General features: G+C 38.4%; 1 protein-coding gene across 4 annotated transcripts in view; it reads right to left on the bottom strand.

The window, feature by feature from the left end:
• The window catches only part of LOC112555246 (ankyrin repeat and MYND domain-containing protein 1-like), a 36,389-nt gene that overhangs the window by 9,080 nt on the left and 5,201 nt on the right, over nt 1-22,108 (bottom strand). For all 4 annotated transcript variants that reach the window (XM_025223556.1, XM_025223555.1, XM_025223554.1 and 1 more), the window contains 15 exons: nt 21,831-21,925; nt 20,643-20,789; nt 17,774-18,031; nt 17,198-17,428; nt 16,529-16,708; nt 14,220-14,399; nt 13,216-13,688; nt 10,263-10,434; nt 8,852-8,992; nt 6,241-6,342; nt 4,830-4,937; nt 3,390-3,521; nt 2,757-2,864; nt 2,168-2,333; nt 514-676 (listed from right to left, as the gene is read on the bottom strand). In XM_025223556.1, the coding sequence (XP_025079341.1) occupies nt 514-676; nt 2,168-2,333; nt 2,757-2,864; nt 3,390-3,521; nt 4,830-4,937; nt 6,241-6,342; nt 8,852-8,992; nt 10,263-10,434; nt 13,216-13,688; nt 14,220-14,399; nt 16,529-16,708; nt 17,198-17,428; nt 17,774-18,031; nt 20,643-20,789; nt 21,831-21,925 (2,656 nt within the window). The remainder of the gene's footprint in view (nt 1-513; nt 677-2,167; nt 2,334-2,756; nt 2,865-3,389; nt 3,522-4,829; nt 4,938-6,240; nt 6,343-8,851; nt 8,993-10,262; nt 10,435-13,215; nt 13,689-14,219; nt 14,400-16,528; nt 16,709-17,197; nt 17,429-17,773; nt 18,032-20,642; nt 20,790-21,830; nt 21,926-22,108) is intronic.

The following is a 22,108-nucleotide window of genomic DNA, read 5'->3' on the forward strand; positions in this document are numbered from 1 at the left end:
TGTCTTGAAGTTTGGCTGCAGCAAGCATCAGGACAAGAAAGAAACTAAGCCTTCCCCAATCTCTATAATACACCTGATTCCAGTCCTCTCCATCTCTAATACTGTTTTGGGAGGGAAGGTAAAGTAGTACTTTTGTCTCCTCCTTTAGGTGGTGGCCTGCCCCTCTGATTCCATATTGCTAATGGAAATCACACTGTCACATGTTAACAGATGAAAATCAAAAGGTGGTAAGAACCATAAAGATTATATAAGTAAATCACTAGCCAGGCTGCCAGAAGAATTATAATCACATTTGAAAAAATGTATCTTAAGAGTAAACTGAAGAGGTGAAGGGTCATGGACAATTAAAAGGGGGTTAGGAAGAGATGCAAACTGTATACATGCCATACATACCAGCCTGCAGTTAGAAAATATCTTTTACAGTGGCAATATAATTCACATTACAAACCTGGCGGTGTTAGCAAATAACTAACATTGCAATCAATATCTTTTAAATTAAACAGAATTTCTTACTTCAGATCCCCAGCATATAAAGTTTCATTGTTTGATTTCTTGTTCTTGTCATCATCCATGGTTTTGTGCTCAAAGGTAACCTGTCCTGCCTGTCCTGCCTGTCCTGCTGCTTTTAGTGATTCACCAGCACCAACATAGACAAAGTCTGCACTGGAACTGATGCCTGGACACAGAGTACAACTTCTTTGCAAGCTAAACCACAAATACAAACAAGTTCAGAAACAAAACTTCTGTAAAAAGACAGTACTGTGTAGTATAGCTTTGAGGCTATAAAATACAAATATCAAATTTTACTACCTTTTCAGACTAGTTTTTGAAAATGATTTCTAGTACTTACAAAAATGTACCAATGTTCTCTGCTTTGACTAACTCGAAGTAATTTTGGTTTGTTTCAATGTGGTCAATGTTATGCTTAGAATAACCATAATTTAGTGTAAAAATCATGTTCTGAAAAAGCAAGCTCTGCTACATTTTTTTTCACAATTTGTGTAAAGGCTATTTTCATGGCCTTGCAACAACAAAATTGGACAAAATAGAAATAGAAAATGAAATGTAATTTTTTCTTGATAATTAATTATATGTGTTGAGAAGCTGTCTGGGAAAATAGGCCATGCACGCAGGAATGGGGAGAGTTCAAGGTTACTTGAATGGGCTGTGTAAGTGGAACTGAAGAAAGACAAAGAACAGACTTGTACAGGGGCTTTACATTTACTTATTTCTACTCAAACCTATAACAAAATAAGAATACAACCCATAACACAAAGATTATAAGCACAGTTACTTCTTTCTAAAGTGCTAAATGTTCTGAACATCCTGATTTAATAAAATCACACAGTAAGTGGATTGTGCACGTGGTGTCTGGTCACATGATCTTAGTGAGCAGCTTGCTGTACTGTTGCATGTCCCCCTGCCTAACCACAGCCTTGGCCACAGTGCAACAAAGGATTTTTCTAGTGTCGTCATGGCCTAATTCCCACAACTGATTTACATTTCTTAAATGCTATGACCAGAAGCCATGACTTCACAAGTCAAAAAGTATTACCCATAAGTGGAGATTTATACTATTATCAAAATATGTACTCCAAGGCAATACCCTACAGTTCTCATTCTGTCACTAACCAGAATGCCACTAGCCAAGACATCAAAAAGCACAAAAGGGGCTGGATAGGACACACCCTGCGCAAACCAACTGACACCATTGCCAGGCAGGCACTTGACTGGAATCCTCAGGAGAAGAGGAGAGTTGAGAGACCAAAGCAGACTTGGAAAAGAACAGCAGAGAGCGAGGCAAAGGCCATCGGAACCACATGGGCCCAACTGAAGGTGGCTGCCCAAAACCGGGTCTGCTGGCAAGGTGTTGTTGCGGCCCTATGCTCCTCAAAGGAGCAACAAGGAATAAACTAACTAAGCTCTCATTGTCACTCTGGTGTACCCAGAAACTACCACCTCTCTATCTAGCATGACACCTTAACAATATCACCGTCATGTGAAACCAGTTAAAGTACTGCTTCCTATCAAAATGCATCAGTAGATGAAACTAACTAGTTCATCCTGGTAAAACTGGGTGTTACATAAGTAACAAGAAATCAGGATTTAAAATATTATTAAAGACATCATTGTTTCTTGAGTGTCAAAGAGTTTGAAGCATACTTACTTCTAGCAACCTTATTCTCTTCATCTTTAAGGCGATGCATATCTTTTTTTACAGATTTGTCCCTGAGAATATCTCCAATGTGAGCTAGAAGTTTACGCCTGGCATTATATGTTTCCCGTTCAGAATGGGTCAGTGCATGGTATGGCATATGTGCAATACGTCGATCCTTTTATGTCAACAAAAGAAAAATAAACACTACTGCAGTTAAAGAAACAGAAGGCACGAAATGTGGTAATGCACACACAATGTTCACTTTTACTATCAATACATATATGCTATTGTGACATTACTTATGAAAACAAGCAGAAAGTGCAATTATAAATTGAATCTTTGAATATCAGCTGAGATAAACAGACACCATCTGACAAAGAATACTAAAAGGCTACAGGAAATTGAAGAAATGACACTGAAGATAAAAAAATCGCATTAAAAAGACTATAAGTTTGTAACAGAACATCTGAAAAAAAAAAAAAATGTATTGTCTTACAGACAAATCCTGTTGTTTTTCTTTATTTTAACATTACTATTTTGCATTTTAAAATGCAATACAAAAGACAGTCTATAGGAATACTAATCTTAAAGCTCCCACCTGGTTGAACATGTAGTATGCAAAATCAACAGCAGTACCTATTGAACGTTTAGGTCCAACAGGAATGGGAGCCAAAATGTTTGCTCCTGCTTTAATAAGTTGATCAATCTGACAAAAACAAATCATAATTTCTAATGATTTTTTTTTCGTGTAAATTAAAAATAATGAGAACAAGGAGATCAAACAATAAAGATTGATACTCAGATAATCAAAAAACTGGTAAATTAAAACCAGAATCATACAATCCCCAATGGCTGTAAAGTCAAATGACTCTCTTTAACTTTTTATAATGGTAGTGTGAGTCAATGCACCTGGAAATTTTGAGTCTACAAGACTATGTTGCTAGTTTATTTTTTTGTTTGAACATAGAGCAATTACATAGGCTGACTGTAAAATGTATCCTTTTCTTTTATCAATATTTTGTTTTTGAAATTGTTGAATTTGAATTCACACAGATGAGTCCATAGTGGTCAGTCTTAGATGATGACATAAGAGTATGTCCCTTCTTTTGTTAGTGGCACATGAGACAAAAGTCCCACATTCTGATACAGGGATTTGAATAAACTAATATTTTATTAAGAAAAACAGCACTAATTATAGTGCCATCTATACAATATGTAATTTTTTTTATACCAGCTGTATTCGGCCTTGGATAGTGCGACGATGCTCGTATTCTGTAGAGGTGGCAACACAAAGTGCACTGCCAACACCATGGGTCAGAGTCAGGCTAGGATCTGCACCATATTGCAGCAGCTTATCAATAGCCTAGACAGAGATTGTAATAAAATAATTTTGTACTCTCAGCCTCAACATAGTTATGAAATATTGTTAAATAATCAAATTAGTATGCAAAACTACAGAACCTTTCAATTTTAGTTTATTCATAGCATGTCTGGTAGCTAAGGAATTAATCACAACAAATATGCCATATTCAATAATTCTTGCTTTAAAACTGTAAATAAACTGGGATGAAATCCAATCATTTTATGTGGTAAGCAAGTTTTGAAGGGAGCTGATTCCTTAACACAGAAACAGGAGGGCATTGATTTATAGATGTACCTTCCCTTTCAAAATTGTGATGACATTATGGCATATGAAGATGGTTAATGACATTTTTCAACATTTTCGAGCTTAATATATTAAAGAGTTTCTTGCATAATGTTCACTATGAAAATGTTAAAAAGTACAGACAACCCTTGATGGACACCCCCTATTGTTACAAATCTCACAGTTGATTATTAAGAAAGTTAAGTTAAGGAGAACAGACCACTGATCCAGCTAAGCACTTCAAGACACTGAAAAGTCTGTCGTTTTGTTCTTGGTGTTCAAGTAGTGTGAGTAGTGAGTTCTGCCACTTCAAAGATGATGTGTATGAAGGTTAGAGAGACACAAAAGAAAAGTAACTGGGAAGACAATTCCTGTAGACGACAGCAATGCCACGCACAGCAATGGGTTGGCAAAGAATGTACACAATCTGGTTGCCTGCTGGATCATTTAGGGACATCACCGTCAGGTAACCAGGTTTCGGTAATGAAGAAAATGTCAATGCCATATTCAAGGAGGTAGATCAGGGCTAGGGTTAGTTGAGCGGTGCCCTAGCTTTGTTAGAAGGCTGCGGCCAGGTTCAATCTGGTCTTCATATTCAGAAAGCAAGAGTATATTCCTTCAACATCTCTGGTATGAAACTGCTGGAAATGATCTAAGTGGCACCGCTCAATTGAATCCCCTTGTTGGACTCCCTGGTGGGTGGGGAGTGTCGTGACGATGTCCGCAACAATACTGAAGACAGGGACACGAAACCATCATCTATGTGATCCTTGGTTCACAGAAGAGAGTATGAGGGCTCAACATACGCAAAAGAAGGCTCAGCGCCTTGCTTTTCTCTATCCTCAATGAATCTCTTTTTATGCACACTCATGCAAAATGATCATCAACAGGTTACAAACAACAATCTTGACTACAAGCATGTTAACTGCACATTTTTGTAATAAAGCCAAACTTTAAAGGCAGAAAACTTTTATGGTCCTGACTCAATAATTAAGTTTTGCAATCAAATAACTCTAGCTTGTATACCAGATCATTGCCGCTGGCAATGGCTAATGCCAGTGGTGAGAATCCATTGCACAAGAGATTAGGGTTTGCGTTGTGTTCCAGCAAGAGATGAACCACTCGACAGGCATTCTAAGACAAATAATAATAATTGAACTTATAGAGCGTTTCCCTGTGTGGAGTTTTCCAAACTTGAATGTACTTAAAGCATACACGAAGCAAAATCTAAATGAGTTAGAATCTGCAATAGAAAGAATATAAGTTAAAGTCTTAAACTTAAGTTTATAAACATATATATGTACATAGCATATGTAAAAACATTTTCATTGTTACTTTTCTTCTTTTGCTATAAAAAATGTTGAATTTCGCATGATGTGTCCAATAGGAAATTGAACAAGGAGAGCCTCCAAAAAAATTCTGAAATATTTATGAAGAACACCACTTAAAATATAGTTCTTATAGCCAACTTACAACATAAAATACAGCAGTGGGAGCGCTTGTTTACGGCAGCATGTATCGCTGACAGATTCCTAGCAAACATGCAAGATTCGGCCCAAGCTTGGCCCAAGCTTGGCCCAAGCCAAAAAGCTTGAACCAAGCTTGGCCGAATCTTGCGTGTTTGCTGGGTTGTTCCCTCCACTACGCACCCCTCCCACCCCGTACTTGGTCGCGCAAAACGGACGACAACAACGGGTGATGTAGGACCCAAACTGTCCAGTATAAATAGCAGACCAAAATTCAGTGCTTGCACCTGTTTACCGAAAGCTGGTCTTGCTTGGAAAAGCAGTAAAACTGGTTCCGAGTACGTGAGAAGTACCATTTTACTGCAAGGTGCTATGGTTCCACTGGAAAGCGGCTCGCATCACTCAAACCAACCCTCTAAGTACATTTTAAAAAGGCTATGCTACTACCAGTAATACCAACAACATTATCATAGACATCAGAGTCAGCTTAAAGACAGTTTAATTCAATGTTTCAGATGAAAGCTCAAAGCTAGAAGTCATCTCCAAAATATGCTAAAATTAATCTTATCTAGAATTGCAAAAACATATCCCATAATCAACTAACATGCCACCTGGTCATCTCAAGCTTGCACACATGAGAGTTTAACCCTGACTTTCACAAGCGAAAACAGGCCAAAGGAATAAGGTATACTTCATGTCTCTGACAAACACCTAAGAACCACTGAGAAAGTATGAAAAAAGAAGACAAAAATAACTCAGTTTTACTAAGACATCCTGGCCACAGTGAAAATATTTAAATCCACTTCAAGATCAGTGAGACTCAACATAATCCTGCATGCAATAGAATAGGGAGGTAGAAGAGAAACTGAACAGGAAAGCAAAAACATAGGACAAGCATATGCTCTATATTCTGTTTCAATTAAAATACAGAACTGTTGGCATCATTCTGTTTTATGCTGTGCCTGGCTCACCTTGAAATTGTCATCTCGGGCACAAGCAATGTGAAGTGGTGTGCGTCCTCCAAGCAAAAGTTTGCTTTCTTTGCTCACAGTATCTTTAGACCACTCCTCCTCCTAGTTAATGAACAAACTATTAAGTTCATTACAGTAAAAAAAAAAAAAACAACAACCCCACAATGTTACAAAAAGAAATACAACTAATTGATTTTCTATATATACTGCTCAAAACAATGAAAAGGCCAGTTGTATAGTCAATCACTGTTTCATGTAAATAAACACACAGACAATAATATTGAACCAAAGCATTTATTTACTAATTAAATGAAAAATTATCGTCCAATTTCATTATAATAATAATAAATGCAAAATTTGCAAGAGCATATACTCCGAAGGAGCATGTTCTTAGCACTCAAGAAAAAGAACAAAACATGGACAGCATATGAGGGGGGGGGGATATTGGTGTTTTACGCCGTGTCAGCAGCTAAGGCTATATTACGGCAAGCAGCCAGCCCTGTAAACAGATGCCACGTGCAGAGAAAGAACAGCGTGCCCGAGACGAGAAATGAACTCAGGGCAGCCAACCTTCACTGTATTGGTGACAGGCGGTGACAGGCGCTAACAGCGCTAACCGTTGCGCCACCGGACCGCTCAACAGCATACGAGGAAACGAAAAAATACCATATGAACTTTAAAAGAATCAACAACCGTACTAAACGAAGAATAAAATCAAATACAGAAAACACAAAGATGAACCATCAGTAACAAGCTTGACGTCTCCAAAACAGATGCCTCAGGCGCATACTTAACATCTTTTGGTCAAATACCATCACCAACAAAGAACTCCACCGAAGAACGGAAACCGAGTCCATCATCACGCAGGTTCAACAAAGGCGTTGGCGATGGATTGGACAGCTGACAGCAGACCTCTCCAGAGTCGCCCTGCGATGGACTCCAGACGGCCGAAGAAAATGAAGCCGCCCAAAGGAAACTCGGAGAAGAACAGTGGAAAGGGAGATGAAAGGAAAGGGCTGGACATGGGGTCACCTAGAGCGGGTTTCAGCCGATCGACATTGGTGGCGGACTCTGGTCTAGGCACTATGTGCAACCTGATGCATGAAGAGGATTAGATAGATAGATAGTGATTGTAATGCCAGATTCATGATGGAAGACGCAAAGGTGATGCTGGTGTCACCCACCTTGATGTGACTTGGTGGACAAACGAGTGAAGATGGATTTCTTCCTCTGGAACATTGGAGGGTTTGCGTTTTGTCATCATTGAGTTTAAGTTTGTTTGACACCATATGCAGTCGTTGACTTCATTAATACAGACGTCTATGGTGCTGGTAGCAGAGTGAGACTTAGCTGGTGGAGTGCAGAGCAGTACTGCTGCCTAACATCAGCATATGATTGATGAGAAACATTGTGAGACTGGATGCAAGATAAAAGTGGCTTCATATACAGAATAAACAGAACTTGGCCGAGTTCGATCTGAGCCTTGAGGAACGCCACAAGAAAGTGAAGCAAATTGAAACAAATCATTTTAGGAACAAGAATTTCAGCTTGGACCGACATATCCCATGTTTTCAAAATGCAGAAAAGTTATATCAGAGAAAATAGTCAATATTATGTGTGTCCACCATTGGCCTGAACCAAGGTTCTTAGTCCTTTGAAGAATTGCCTGCCACTCTTGCTGAAGAAACTGGTACAGCTGATTGAGGTCATCTGCTGGGAGGGGGGTTGACTCTAAGTTACTGGCCCAGGACACCCCCACAGATGCTCAATGGGATTCAGATCTGAGAAACAGGCCAGCCACTCCATGTGGTTGACCATGCTGATGGAGGAAATCATTGACGACCCTGAGCTTGTGCAGTCTGGCATTGTCCTCCTGAAGAATGGGACCTGGTCCAAAGCCCTGTAGTGCTGGCAGTACCAGAGGCTGTAAAATACTATCTCTGTATGCCATGCCTGTCATGTTGCCTTGCACCAGGTAGAGGGAGTTCTATAAGCCATCCCCATCCCACCCCACACCATGATGGATCCACCACTGTAGCGATGCTCCACCACAGGGGAATCATGGTCATCCTCTCCCTTGTTATCTCCGGAGATTAGGCCATTGTGCAAGGACCTGGCAAAGTGAGATTCATAAGTGAAGAAAACTGCAACCCACTGTTGCCTTGTTCAAGACAGATGGCGTTATGCCGATGCAAGATGAGCAGTGCAGTGTCAGGATAGGACAAAGATTGCTCTGATGTGCAAGACTAAACTGGATTGTCATCAAATTCATGTTGACTGTGTACCCACACAACAAATTCACTAAAACATATTTTGAAGGAATTGTTTATTATTGGTCAAACATGAATAATAGAAGTGTAGAAAATATGAAGGTGGTGTTTCCATTATTTTGAGTAGTATCTATATATATATATCTTGCTGTTTCTCTGATATTTACCAATAAAAACTGTGCATGCTTGAATTATTGGACGTGTTTGACACTTTACTTGTTCAAACCCATATGAGGTATAAACTATTTCATAGCTGTCACAGCATTGAATACATGAAACAAGTCTAATCATGACACAAAAATCATAGCGAGGAATAAAGTGTGACAGAAATATGAACTCACTAGGGTTTGGTTGATAAATGAATCATCTTCCAGAGCTCGTACATCAGGGTCAGCTAATGCATTTAGCAGCAGTTCTGTAATGGCAACACCTTCCTCTCCTGGTATGGCACAAGCAATGTGCAGTGGTGCCAGACAGCCTTTCTATTGGTAAATATATGTAAGCTTAATTAACAATGTTATTTATATGTATATGCATGTAGACAAAAATATAGAATTCACAGAGCACAGAATTCCAGCAAAGAACCAGTTTCCACACTGTGCACAATTTGGGGAAAATATACCTGTCCCCTTATGCACTTTAATCATGCATTTTAACTATGAACTAGAACTGGAAATATTTGATCATATATTTATGAAACAAGAATTTTTTCAGATTCTTTTTGAAGGAAAGAACAGATTAGATGCTGTGGATGGAAAAAAAAAAGAAGTGAGTTCCACAGTTTAGGGCCATCATACAAGAATGAAAGCTGTCTAAATCTTTTGGTGCAGTTATTTGGAAATGCTTCCACTAAAAAGTGCAGGTGTCTACAGCAGAAATAATGAAAAAGACTGAAAATGTTGTTAAGGGAGTAGCCAATAATAGGGGAAAGGTCTTCTTCTAGCTAACCCTTGTTCCTTGCCATCCAACCCTGTTATTCACCGTACTCCCAAATTTTCTGAAAAGTATTCCAGGCCCCTCTTCTGTTACTAGGCAGCCCCAGCTCTCTTTCTCTGGACAAGCCTTGGACATTGAGTCACTGGGCAGTCACATACATTTGTGACACAAAACATGCAATATATAAGTGTGTGGAGCTCAATCCAATCCCATGCTATTATACCATGTGATCCACCCACCAAATGACATGGCCAACTACTCAAAGAATGTCCAAGGAGAGGCATAATATGCAGTGAGTACACAACTAAAACAAAGGCTTTGCTGGAATGGAATCTTGCAATCCATTTGAATCACAGTATGTGTCACTTAAAGAGTGACAGCAAAGTCTCCCCAGATGTAAACATGACCTTGTGTCTAGACCAAAACCATGTTCTAAAATCTGAAAAACTTACATGGAAGAAAGCAGCAAAGGTGGGCAGTGCAGGCTTATTGATTGTACTTAAATACATGTGCAGAAATAACAGACACACATTCAAATCATGCAACATGCAAAAACAAAGCTACAAATGACATAGAATAAAAGAAAACGACTAAAGCTTTCTTTTGAACTATAGTTTGCTTTAATGATTTTCTTTAGACGGAAAATTATGCCATTGGAAGTGTGCTATTTTCAATAAACAAAAATCTCAAGGTAAATTTTTTTGTAGAGAGAAATCTTATTCTGTGAATACAGCAAAACATTATTATCATTAATAACATATCAAGACTGTATGGAAAAAATATTGTGGGAAGTAAAACTATCAGGAGACAACTTACATCTTCTGGCAGAGATATTTGAGTTGAAGCACCATGTAACAATAACGTTCGCACCATGTCCACATCAGCTGCCTTGATGGCAAGAAACAGCACTGGCATAGGCACATCCGATGTATTTGGATTTGCTCCTCTTCTCAGAAGCAGCTCTAAAGTCTCCTTCATTCTTGAGTGCCTGCAAGCAGAAATAAATAAACTCTAAAACAGAAGTAAAACCAAAAAACATTTACACACTTGTGTAGCACTCTAGTAGTATGCTAAGTCTTTGTTTTGTGACAATGATCAACTTTATTTATCCCAGTGGGCAATTTGGAAATGGGAAGGTGCTCTGGTTACAAAGAAAAAGTTAGAAATAAAAGTAAGAATAAAGTTTGTTGCAAGGTGCAGGGTTAAAAGCTGATATTAACAATGAACAAAGAAGGCAGGTGACAATTATATATATAATATAAAACAAACAACAAACTTACATCAAGAATAATCATGTGCGCACACTCATCACTGACACTTCATCTAAGGCTGAGCAGCTGGACCACATACAAATGATTTCAGGTGCCTATTACTTTTACATATTGGCATGGAATAGCATTTACCTGAGCTTAATAATACAAATCCTTTCGTTAGTATACATGTTCAGGTATCGTCAAAATGCGTGTAGAGGGTACAGGTTGAACAGCTCCCAGGACTGTCCCTTTCCCATGCCGGCTGCGTACGTATTAGCCAAACTTGAACTGTCCACCCATGGCTACTTGACCTATTGTTACACCTAAAGTTATGAAGTTGCCGAACTCACTTGGGGAGACAATGAACAGATAGTGCTGGGTGGGGATGACCAGAAAAGGTCGTGACCAGACTGTGGAAAAAAAGAGGGATATGCTTGCTGGAACGTTCGACAGGGATAGGATAAGTAGTGTAGCTTTATAGTTGAGAGAGGCTTTTTGATTTGGAAGTGAGAGTGGAGAGATGGCAGGCCAGTCGCCAAGTGAAACACTGAATAAAATTTACAGTTATGCGGCAATTTCAATCTTTGTTGTGTTCTTGTGCAACTAGCCCACCCCCACGTAGCCATCAGAGACTGACGTGTTGGTTACACTTGTTTAATTCAATGGCAAATGACATTCTCAGCTTGAATGTTACTGTGTCACAAAGATTCAAAGGAATTAAATGGATAATGCATGCTCTCTCTCACACACATATGCACCTACCACATTTATATTTAAATGCTATCAGATAATAAATCTTAAAAGCAGCCAGATATCATTAGCTTCATGGGAATGTAGTAGCACAACCTATATCCACATCCTTGGAGACTTTAGTTTTCGTCACGATTCTTCTGAAATCACTGCTACATGATTTGTCACTTGGATCCTATTTATGTTTTTCGCATTTGTCTTTTATTCATCATCAGTACTTGCTTTTGTTTATCATTTCATAGTTCTTGTGTTGTTTGCTTGCTCTTCCATCTCTCGTATGTTGCCCATGTCTGGTTCTTGATCTTAAGCGCTAAGAGCATGCTCCTTATGAGTGTGGCTATGCGCTATATAAGTTTTGCATTTATTATTATTTGCCAGCCCAGACACTTCAGGAATCACACCACCGACTGACTGTGCATAAAGAAAAGATGTGATCCATACAGAAATTTTCCACTTCAACTTGCAAATGAATGCCATACTTGACAGACATGCTCCACTTACCTCTCATGTCACTAACTATCCCTCTGCACCAAGACTTCCTGCTAGAGTGATGGAGGTAAGGAAGAAACAGTGCTGTGCTAAACATCAGTGGAGAAACACACACTGTTTCTCCCAGGAGATCTGAGAGGGGTTTGATCAGTCTCCCACTTCCTACCACTACTCAACACTAAACACTGTCATGAGTATACCTGTTTAATCTTGATCCAGTTTGGTGGTTCTGGCAAGGGCTAAACATGTACACTTTCCTCGAACAGGCTACTTGATGGGGTAAAGTTCCCACCTCTAAGCTCTCTCTCTCTCACTGACTGCCCTGTTGTTTGCCACTCTACCTTCTTATCCCTCATGTCCAAATCTTCTAGGATATACCCCAGCTACTTTCCCTGTTGCTATGCGACCCCAACCCACCTCCCTCTCTCTGGGTGAGCCATAGGGCACAAGTTCGCCAGACATCAGATGCTTTACATATTGTGCTGCCCCCAGTCTGTATATGTGTGCTAGCCTGTGTATGTGTGTGTGTGGAGGTATTGTCCATACTGCTATACTATTCTGGTACACCACAGCTCACAGATAACAGTCTGTTAATCAGAGTTGCCCTGATCAGCCAGATGACTTGGGGAGTAGGGAGCCCATCTTGCATGCACACTTAAGGGTTGGTCAAATGTCAAGACTAGTCTTGACAGTTTAAAACCACTGACCTTCCTATTGTTTGTTTATGCTGATCTCGGCTTTACTACAACTGCTGGGTTTGATCATGATATTAGTAATACTAATTCGGATATTGCACAGCTCATGGAGAATATTGTAAAGAAATCTTAGTTAATTAGTATTTGGATGGCCAGTGTAGGACAACATAATGTAGAAAAAGGGCAGTTTGAATACTATAAACTTTATATCTCAAAACTTCACTTTTCAGTATGGCACTAGGACTAGTGGAAATTCATCTAATGGAAACATGAATCTGAAAATTATGTATGAGTGCTGGTGACATTGAGAACTCTCACATATTTCTTGAGGACAGTCAGCAACAGGGATCTTCAGAAGAAAAAGAAATGGAAAGACTCATAAAATTAGGATATGGAAAGTTTCATCAATGTATTTTCTCAGAACAAAGTTAAGTGATGGAAAGTATCCTTACCTTTCAGGGTTAGGGTTAGATTGCCATTTTGAATGCTATAATGTATGTATGCATTAACAATAAACTTGAACCGAATTGAAGGTATTTATCTACAGCTATAAAATTATGCTTAAAGTGTTAATATACTTACAATGACATTTGAATAGCCAACTTGCGTGCCTTGCCAATCTGCAGTGTGGTTGACTCTTGGCTGATTATGCGCTCATTTAAACTGAGCTGCGTGGCACAACGCTCAACAAGGTAATCTGTCACATCAATCTCAAAATTGTGCACACTGACATTGCTCTCAAACTCTTCATCAATTTCTTTATCTTTCTCTTGATCATCTAGCATTGAGTCTTTATCACTTTCCCTTACTTCTTCTCTGTTACAGCTATCATCTTTATTTTTCTTCATTGCTGTTACTTCAGACACATTATCTTTCTGAATGATAACTTGTGATTCCTCATTTTTGATGTCTTTTGTTTTGGATTCAGAAAGTTCTTCGGAAATGTGCAGTTGTACTTCTTCTGTTTTGTGCTGATTAATCTGGTCTGGTTGGCTGATCTTGAGTTCTTTTTGACTGACAGTTACAGTAGAGCTATTTTGAGAGTTTGACTGGTCCTGATAAAACACAAAAGCATGCCAATATTTTTAAAAACAATAATAACAAGATGGATTCTCAGCAAAACCTGCAAATCAAAATCTTCTGTGTGGAGACACTTTTAAGAGCTTGGATTACTTTTCCAATTCAAAATTACTTCTGCCTGGTGAATAGTTGTTAAACAGAGATCATGACAGAGATTTTCTTTACTGTCAAGAATCAAGCCAAAAATTTTTGCAATATTCTTGCAGTGATGCTCTCTATTTTTTTAAACTATGGTATACAGAAACTGGAATAGCCAAAAAACAAACCCACTCATTTGACACTTGGTTATGAAGGCACTTTTATGGTATAAACAAACACTGGAAGATCCAAATATTTACCTCATCTGGCAGAAGCTAGTAGAATCAAAACTCTATTGGTCTATCAGAAGGACTTATTCCTAATATCTTTGTCAACAGTAAAATCAATTATCATTGAGTCATTTTACTTCTCATCACCAAATAATCTTTTTACATTTATATCTTGGTTTTTTTTACATGATTTCTTACCTGCGGCTGAGCAGTTGCTGTTTTCATCATATATTTCTCAGCAATGTTCTTCTGAAAACTTTCAATAGGATAGTAGAAAATCATTCCAGCTGTTAAAGCAGACACGCCTTCATCAGTTAGCTGATTGATGTTTGCTCCAGCATTCAGTAAAATGTTGATTGAATCTTGATGCCAGTTGATCTGCAACGGAACAATTTAAAATGCATATGTGTATTATCATAATAACAGACAGACTTACAAATCCCTGTTTCTAGTCCCCGAACTGTGCTATAAATTTATAATCTTTCTTGTAAGTCAGAACACTATACCCATTGCTCTCATTTCTCTGCCTGCTCTCTAGTCCCTTAACTTATTTGGTCATGCAGCTGAGCAGTGGCCAAATGCTTCCTCAGATCAGATATGTATGCTTTTATTCTAAATCTTTGTTACTATTTGTTAACTTGCTCTATATGCTATTTTGTGATCTTGTTCAGCGCAATGAGTCCACCTTTGGGTGCCATATTGCGCTTTATAAATTCCCACTTATCATTATTAAGTGGGTAATTTTTGCTTTAGTTTCATAGTAATGTTTCCCATTTTCAAATAGTCAAACAATGAACTACTACTGGTTTATATCAGGTTGTGTAGTCTGGAGATGTCTGGAGATCCCCCCACCACATCTTTGTACACATGATATGGCTTACTAAAGCTTCCTTTCGCCAAATAGGATGGCCAAGAAGTAGTCAGTCAGAAATAAAAAGGCATCTGAAATCTTTTGTGCCATCCGCAGTCCAGCTACTCAATCACAGATGAACTACCAGCGGTGTGTGTGTGTGATGGGTAGGTGTGCATGGGTGTGTTTTTTTTTTCCCCTCCCCCATATAAATATACTTTGGAAACAGGGCACAGCTCCCATTTAAATTGCCCGTTGGGATTAATAAAGTCGGTTGTTATTGTTGTTGTTGTTATAAAAAGAAAGATGCAATCCTGGCCTAGAGTATCTCAGTGGCACTGCCATAGAGACAACATAGGTCTTAAGGAGAGAAGTAAAATAGCAAACTCATTGCTGTTGACATTTTTCTGCTCAGTAATGAAGCTGCTGCTGCTTTCTCAAAGGGATCCTTCATCTGACCCTGTCTCTCATTTTAGATCAAGCTCCACATGTCACCTACTACATCCTGATTAGACCATTGTAACCAACATATCAGTCCCTGATGGCTACGTCAGGGTGGTTGCACAAAAACACAACAAAGATAGAAATTGCTGCACAACTGTAGATTTTATTCAGAGTTTAATTCAGTGGCTGGCCTGCCATCTCTCCACTCACACTTGCAAATCAAAAAGCCTCTCTCAACTGTAAAGCTTCACTACTTACACTATCCACATCATACGCTCCAGCAACCATTCCCCCTTTTCCCATGGTCTGGTCACAACCTTTCCCTGCCCCATGTGATAGAAGTCGTCACCCCATCCCAAACTGTCTGGTCATGACCTTCTCAAGTGGGTCAGGTGACTTCATAACTTTGGGTATAACAATAGGTCCAGTAGCCATGGGTTGACAGGTCAAAGCTTGCTATTATGTACACAGCAGGCGTGAAAAAGGGACAGTCCTGGGAGCTGTTCGACCCCTACCCTCTACTCTACAAAAACAAAGACATAACTTAATTAATACACTACTAGAGTGCTACACCATCGATCAGCTTCTTGGTTCTTTAAGGAGATCAGATTGCCAAACAAAAATGCCATCAAGCAGAACAAGCATGGAGGAAGTCTGTTCTTGAGATTTATCACCATATTTTTATATGGCTAACAGATGGGCTGGTTAAGAATGTCAATGCCAGAACCAAGACTAAATAATTCCATTATTGTGTTCTGCAGGCCTCCTCTGCCAAGGAAATGTTCTCACATGAATGTTCTTTTTGGCTCCCCTCTTTCCACAAGTCATGACCCTAAAGTTCTCCCTGACATTTTTTTGAAATTTTTCTCTGACAAAATCAGCAGCATGCTAGACATTGCTTCTTTTATCTCATCTACCCTCTCCTTTGCTTTCTCTGAATCTCCTTAGACATACTTTGAGCCAGTCACCGTGGATTACATGCACAGACTCATCCCAGATCACTATCAAAATCTGTGAACAAGACCTTCTGCCCTTGGTTCTTCTAGTTGGGTGTCTTTACAAGCTTTTACCAGTCATTATTAACATAATAAAAAATCTTGTTTGCTTGTTCAGCTGTATGGTTGAAAAGCAATATAGCATGAAAATTCTGGTGTCATGTGAACTGTTACTTTCAAACAAAAGCTCTAAACATACCATTTCCCATCATACTTACAGTGGCAGCCACAAGCGCTGTAAATCCATGTCTGTCAGAAACATCAGGATGAACTGTTCCTGAATTCAGCAGTTGGCCCAGGCGCTTTGTATTTCCTGCTGCTGCCATTTTAATAAGTTCCTCTGATGAAGTCTCTAATATGCCACATTCCTTGAAACTGCTGCGGTCAAACTGTAATATCTGCAAAAAATAGGATTATGCATTCAAACAGTAACGGTAAGAAATAGTAACAGTGTAAAATTCAAATAAGTCAAGATATACAACATGGCAGATTAAACAGTTTGAAAAGAGTTCTGTCTCCTTATCTTCAGGGATATAACATTCTTCAGGCACTCCTTAATCTTAGCCTTGTTAACAATACTTTTTCACAAACTGTCGCTATGTTGTAACCAAATATTTGAAACAATTTATGTCAAAACAAATCCTGCAAATTGTCATGTTGAAAATATATGAGCCTCTGCTGCTAACCTTTATTTAGTATCAAAGTCATTGTAGCATCAATGAGGTGTAATGGTATACCATTGCAACCTGCTTGATAAGAAGAAAAAAATCTGCATACAAATATGCAGTTTGAAGACTTTGCAATTAACAACTTTGCAATTATGTAGAGGCATGACATAAATGTTAAAATCAACTATTACTATTGTTTATTTTTATTATTATTACTACCTTGTCCACCATGAAGCTGGCGCTGGTGGCTCCCAGTCGATGTTTAAAAATATGAATCTGAAGATTAACAAGTGATGGTGTTTTATTCCACAGCAGAATTTCAGACCTTGACTTTTCTGAAAAGTTTAAATCTTTGAAGAATTCTATATCAAATGCTTGGTGGTCAACAGCTAGACTGTGAGGGTCAAGATTCTCAACATACAGCTTGGTTAATATATGATTTGTTTTCACCTGAAAAATGAATATAGAAAGGTTATAAGCATTAATAAACAACAAAAAAACAAAAGAATAATTTTCTGTCAACAATCATATAAACTTGTAAACATTTATAACTTTATGTTATAATTTGCTTTCAAAGGTTCATCAATACATAAATTATCATACTAAATATATTACTACATTTATTTTGAGATGCATGGTGGTAGTTTTAAAAAGACACAAATCATTACTGACTGCCAGCATAAAAATAAAATCCTGCACTCTGAGTTTAGCAATTTGGAACATTTGCGTGATTTTCTATTTCTATAAATGCAAAAATTATTCTTTTATTTTAATTTAAATTTCAGAATATCCCACCTCAGGAATGTAATCAAACATTTCAGATGGCTGCAATACATCTTTAACATGCTCCATTCCATCGATTGTAGGATCTATGTGAATGCTCATGATCTGGGGATGATACTCAAACTCTGGATGATATTTAATGGTAAAAGCATTTTCTATCTGTGTTAAAAGCTTTATAACACATTCTCCATGCCAAAATCCAACATCTTGGTGTCCATCTTCATAGGTAAAGATGCCTGGACCTTCCCGTTCATCATCTTTGTAAAGTCCCTGCATAGGATAAAGACTGGCACAGATTTACATGACTGTGGGTTTGTTTATATATATATATATCAGAAATAAATTTGACTTATTATCTCTCCACACTGGCTTTTTTCAAAAACTCTGTAAAGCTATATTTATACAATAAATAAAAAAATACCCTTTGGTACCCAAATCCTCTTGTTCTGTAGATGCACATGCAACAGCTAGTACATTATATTCTTTACGTAGTATTTGATCTATTTGCTTTTGAGACCACACATGAATAGAGAAAAGCTTTTAGTTGTCAGAATGTACAAGTGTGTCAAGTATATAAGCAAATAAAACAGACTGTTACCAAGACAAAATAATGAAAAATAAGACAACTAAAAATAATACTGCGATTTATATGCCTAAACCACCTGGCATTAGCAGTCCTGATTTTTTGTGTGAATTAGTCCAACTGTGATTTTACCACTTCATTTGAATCAATCTTCTTAAAAGTAGTAATTGTGAGAAGCTAGGCATTATGAAACACTTGTTCCAATAATGTGATCAAGTACTGCTGCTTGTTTACGGTACCTTTGCTTCAGATGCCTGCTTGTTATATCCCTTTGTGAACTGGTTGAGATTGACTACTTATCTTCACTTTAGTATGATTGTTTTAGCCACATATGTCACTGACCAAATATAGTCTATGGGCCTTCAATAGATGACAGAATCATTTATATCTAGAAATTTATACAAATCTCTGTGCAGTGATGATAGAGATGTGAAAAACACACCAATATCAGTGACAGCAAGCTCTTTACCAAAATATTTGTTCTGGAGACTACGATGACACATAACAGATGATATAAACATCAAAATAAAGATATTCTAGCACAAAATACATGAATCAGACACAAAGTAAAGAAAATAAAAGTAGTATCATCTTCAAATTAATCAGATGATCTCAGCTACATGGAGATTGCTCTACTTGCCATTCTAGTTCCAGCTACTAATTGCTTTTTGGAAGAACTCCCACCAATGAAAAGACCTGAAAAAACAGAACCACCCAAAAACAGGAAGTCTGACTCGACAGGGTGGTGCACGCAGCTAACAGAACTACTGGTTGTAACCTCCTCCCTGCAGGCAAACTCTATGTACAGCACAGCCTGTGCAGAGCATAATAATAATAGTGTGAGCTTTTATAGCACAGTATCCCAGCCAAAGCCATGCAGGCTCTCCATTCATTACAAACACAAGACAGACAAAATTCCTGTGGTTCTGTAAAGGTAATGAGAATGTCAGGTTGTTCTTAGGCAGATGACATTCATAGATCAAAATGTCGATGAGACAGATCGACAGGCATTGGACTGGAGCAGAATAGATGAATAATCAAACATGTAGATCAAATCCAGGACAATATCAAGATGATCACAAAGCAGAAATTGCAGTACAATGTTGAAATGCATAACTGTTTGGCACTAATGTATAATCTATCCCAAGGAACACGTAAAATAAAGAAGCTGTGATGGCATTAGCCAGAGAGGATTAATGGTGATATGAGAGTTGATATTAGAGGAATTAATAAAAAGCCACAGGCAAGTACAGTCAAGCACAATGCCGATGACATCAGAAAAAAGTGCAGCTCAGTACAATAATAACTACAAGCACAACAAAGCCAAGAAGAAACGAAAATGCAGAGACCTGGCCCCCTCAAGCCTCGTAGGGGAAAGGAAAAAAATGCAATATTGTGGCTGATGCATCTCACCCAGCCAATGGCCTGTTCTATCACATGCCCTTTGGGGTCAGGTATATGCACATTCAGGCCAGAACCAAAATTTCCTGGCTGAGAAACAGTTTCTTTGCCAAAGCAGCAGCTTATCTGAACTCCATCATGGCTTGAATTAGGACTAAAAGTTAAATGTGTCTCCTTGTAGTCTGGAGGCAGGATATGTATAATGCCAAAGTGTGAGCAAGCTTTCATATATGCATGCTTACACGTGTGTAGTATGTATGATGAATCTGAGATGTTTGGGTAATATATAGTGTATGTGGAAGAGACACAGAGAGTGAGGGGGAAAGAAGGAGAGACAGAAAGAGAGAGTGTGCTGTGTGCATGTGCACATGTATTTGCATGTGTATGTGGACAGAGTCTTTTTTATGGCATGAGTGTGGGTGAGTATAATTAATATCTACACAAATTCCAAGTGAAATAAAGAAATTCTTCTTCTTTCACCTGCTTCACATGGTGGGGATGTCATTACAGTGCCTAACCCTAGAAGAAGAATTCATGGGAGGTTCTAAGCACACCGATGTGACAGAATAAGAGTTTGTTTTGGTTACTATTGCCTATAGGAGTTCATTATAATGATATAAAACTCCCTTTGTGGGTAACATTTTCCCACTTTTGAATTCGTGGTCCTTAACTTTAACATTTCTCATTTATGAGCTCTAAATTAGTTGTGGGAACTAAATCCATGAGTCACTGCATGTGATCTAGAAAATAATGTCATTTTAACCCTTTCATTTTAACTGCAGACATTCCAATCTTAAGTATCAGAAAATATCATTAAAAATTAATGTAAGAAACTTTTTAAAATATCAATTAGTCTAACAAAGTTACAGTTATAAAATGATATAAAAATAATTTTACCTCAAATCTCTTGCCATCAGGAAAGTAAAATGTGCCATATCCTTCCTTTTTGTCAATATAGAAAGATCCTATGTAAGATGAGTTGTCAGGCCAAGTATATTTGCCCTTTCCATGGCGGCGATCCTTGAAAAAGGTACCTTCATATGTCTGGATTTTGGAAAAGAAAATTACAGCAGAATTTATTTTATTAAATTAAGATATTTGTTCTTTGGCTTCTTTGGCTGTCACAGAAGGTTGTAATGAGGTCAACTAGTTAGCACAGCACAGGTGGCCGAGCCACACCTGCTGAGTGAGAAAGCAAAAAGAGAAAAAGGTAAGACGATATAATTAACTGTCACCAAGTGCGTCACTTCCCACAGAGATAAGTAAGGCAAGCGCTGAGACACTGCATGAGGGGGAGTGGAGTCCAAGTAAGGGGCAGAAATCCCTTTTCTTTTGTACTTTGGAGTTTTTTGCAACATTTGAATTTCTGTTGTATTTTTTATATAGATATATACTAGTTATGTTGTTTTCTTTGTAACTAACATAGGCGCAGTTTTTAACCTGAAGTATTTGGCCCAGGAAGGGTTGCTCATCCCCAAGAATTAGCACCAGTGTGTATAACACCTAGGGGTGGCGTCTATGAAAGCAGAGAGTGTGCTCATTCATCCCCAAAAGGCAGTGCCGATTTGTTTTAACGTCTGTCACTGGAGGCATCAGTGATTTTTTCAGATATTCATGAAATATGTATATACATTTTCTTGGATCAGTACAACATCAGGCTCCAGTGACTGTAATTAATAGTGTTGTTAAAAACAGCATCAAGTGTGAACAATATAAAAGTCATTCTAGTAGTGTACTGAGTTATGTCTTTGGTTGTAGGGAGTCGCCGTCAAGCAGCGTCAGGACTGTCCCTTTCTCACGCCAGATGCGTGCATAATAGCCGGCCTTGAGCTGCCCACCCATGGCTACTAGCTACTGTGTCTATTGTTACACCTGAAGTTGAGATGTTGCCTGAGCCACTTGGGGACTGAGAAAGGATATGACAAAACCGTGGGAAAGGGGGTGGATGGTCCTGGAATGTTTAACAGGGATGGAATAAGTAGTGTAGCTTTATAGTTGAGGGAGGCTTTTTGGATTTGGAAGTGAGAGAGGCTACAGAATTACATAGAAATTATCATTATAGTAAATCTGGTCAATTTGACATACCTCTCCATTTGACCACTTTATGGCACCTTCACCGTGCCTAAAATCTTTAACAAAACAGCCTGTATACAGAGTACCATCAGCCCACTGCTGGAGACCTGAAACAAATAACACAAAATAAAGTGCTGATGGGAAGAAAGTCCTATCTGCCTACTGGGGTCCTTTGGCTGCACAGACTGGCAGATTTTTCTTACGACTTCTGTGAAAACCTTAATGTCTTGGTTGATGTGGTCTCTTCTTATATCCCCTTCTGTATTGACACTGTCATATCCTCAAAAGAA

This window comes from Pomacea canaliculata, linkage group LG14 (genome assembly GCF_003073045.1).
Source record: "Pomacea canaliculata isolate SZHN2017 linkage group LG14, ASM307304v1, whole genome shotgun sequence".
Classification (NCBI taxonomy): Eukaryota; Metazoa; Mollusca; class Gastropoda; order Architaenioglossa; family Ampullariidae; genus Pomacea; species Pomacea canaliculata.